The 1,726-nt window shown below is 32.0% G+C and overlaps 2 protein-coding genes across 2 annotated transcripts in view; one reads left to right on the forward strand and one right to left on the reverse strand.

Moving 5' to 3' along the window:
- NAEGRDRAFT_76690 (uncharacterized protein) overlaps window positions 1-881 on the reverse strand; it is a gene marked incomplete at both ends in the record, with an annotated part of 3,281 nt that extends 2,400 nt beyond the window's left edge. Inside the window, 4 exons of the mRNA XM_002668351.1 lie at window positions 28-444; window positions 490-531; window positions 570-743; window positions 797-881. Of these exons, the coding sequence (XP_002668397.1) occupies window positions 28-444; window positions 490-531; window positions 570-743; window positions 797-881 (718 nt within the window). The remainder of the gene's footprint in view (window positions 1-27; window positions 445-489; window positions 532-569; window positions 744-796) is intronic.
- A 354-nt stretch (window positions 882-1,235) lies between these two features.
- The window catches only part of NAEGRDRAFT_76691 (uncharacterized protein), a gene marked incomplete at both ends in the record, with an annotated part of 4,056 nt that continues 3,565 nt past the window's right edge, over window positions 1,236-1,726 (forward strand). Inside the window, 2 exons of the mRNA XM_002668350.1 lie at window positions 1,236-1,303; window positions 1,414-1,462. Of these exons, the coding sequence (XP_002668396.1) occupies window positions 1,236-1,303; window positions 1,414-1,462 (117 nt within the window). The remainder of the gene's footprint in view (window positions 1,304-1,413; window positions 1,463-1,726) is intronic.

Raw genomic sequence — 1,726 nt, forward strand, 5'->3', positions numbered from 1 at the left:
ACAAAAACCAATGTTCAGATTTTAAACTTGGCATATTATCTTCATCCCATACGTACACTTTTGTGTCAAGTTTCAAACCTTTAGAGGATTTGCCTTCCATATAGTAATACTTAGATGTAAGTTTAACAGATGATGGTTTGGATTGAGTTAACTGAGAGAAGAATAAATCTGAAATTGGACCAAATGGAAGTGTAAAACATAAATTCTGTCTCCAAGTTACATTTCTTGCTGAATCAGGATTCATTCTTGTGTGATTATATTTAGGAGAGGCTGGTGACAATTTAATGTTGAATGTGTCTTCACCACCATTTGGTGTGATAAAAAATTGAATTCTTTCCATTAAGGCTTTAGATTCATTATCAGAAAGACAGTATGTTGTATCATTATCAGTATTCCACATATTGTTATTGGAAACCATTACTCTTCCACATTGATAATTAATTTCTAAATTATAAATTATAAATTTAAATTTAAATAAGAAATACTTACTTGGAGGAGAGGGTTGTGTAAGAAGAGCCAAATATGAGAAGGCTTTCAAATATTAAAATATTAAGTATTATGAAACATACTTTCATTTTGTGTTGGTTCTTCCAATGGTACAAAATTAATGGTTGGTAATGAAAAATTGGAGGCTTGATTAGAAGTAAGTGGCCAATGTTGAATAGTTCCTTCGTTTGGCATTGTATTTAAAGTGTCATCCATATCTAGAATTATATTATCTCTCTGGTTGTTAACAATGTTCACTTATCCGATTAATTAATTATTTAATTAATTATTATACAAAACTACAACCTACCACGTTTTGTTGGTTTCTTCTTCTTGATAGCGGTAATATCAGAAGACTTCTTCCAATTCCATTTAAACATATGTGGAATGCTCATTGTTGATGTTTGATTATTTGTTTGTTGTTAGTGTTGAAGTCATGTTGTGGGATGTAGTTTGTGGGAGGTGGATGTTGTGTGCGTGTTGTTGCATCATTTTTTTAAAATACAGCACCCTTTGCGAAAAGACAAAAATTAAATACTTGATGGCGACACATGCTGTGCAAGAAAAAATCCAGAAGAGGAAGAGATCTGATTTGAACATCATTCCACCCAGAAAGAGAAAAAACCTGAACCTTATCAAAAAGAAAACAATCATCATGCCAAGAAAAGTTGAGGAGCCCAAAAGACCAGAGCTTTCGAAAGATTTCGTGATTGATGTAAAAAAATCCATCAAAACTACAGTGACCCGAGATGGTGACATTCAAAAACCTTGGATCTCTTAAGGAATTGGTGGATTTTTTGGAAAAGGATATAGTTAAGTGAGTTCAGAAGTTTGAGGGCCCTTGGGGTTTTTTCAGCAAATACTTGAACGTTTTGAGAATTTGGTTGAGAAGTAATTAATCATTCTTGAGGAATTGTTTGAAAACAGTTTGAAAGTTGCTCAAGATTTTCTTGAACAAACTTTGGATGTATTTCAAGTAGTTTTTAGGTAAAAAAGGCACCTTTTAGGCACCTTTTTGCAAATTAGCGTGAAAGTACCTTAAAAAAGTCGACTTTTAGCAAAACTTTTTCCGGAAGTCTAATATTAATAAAAAAACCAAGTTCATCTCATCACCCCAAGTTTTTCGTAATCTAGATATTCATTATCACATGGCTGATGAAAACTTTTAAAACTCATCTGTATTCCGATAACAACAACCAATTCAATCTTCAAATGATCGTTAATAATAACAATATCTTTA

Source organism: Naegleria gruberi, assembly GCF_000004985.1.
Source record: "Naegleria gruberi genomic scaffold NAEGRscaffold_285, whole genome shotgun sequence".
In the NCBI taxonomy this organism is placed as follows: domain Eukaryota; phylum Heterolobosea; class Eutetramitea; order Acrasida; family Naegleriidae; genus Naegleria; species Naegleria gruberi.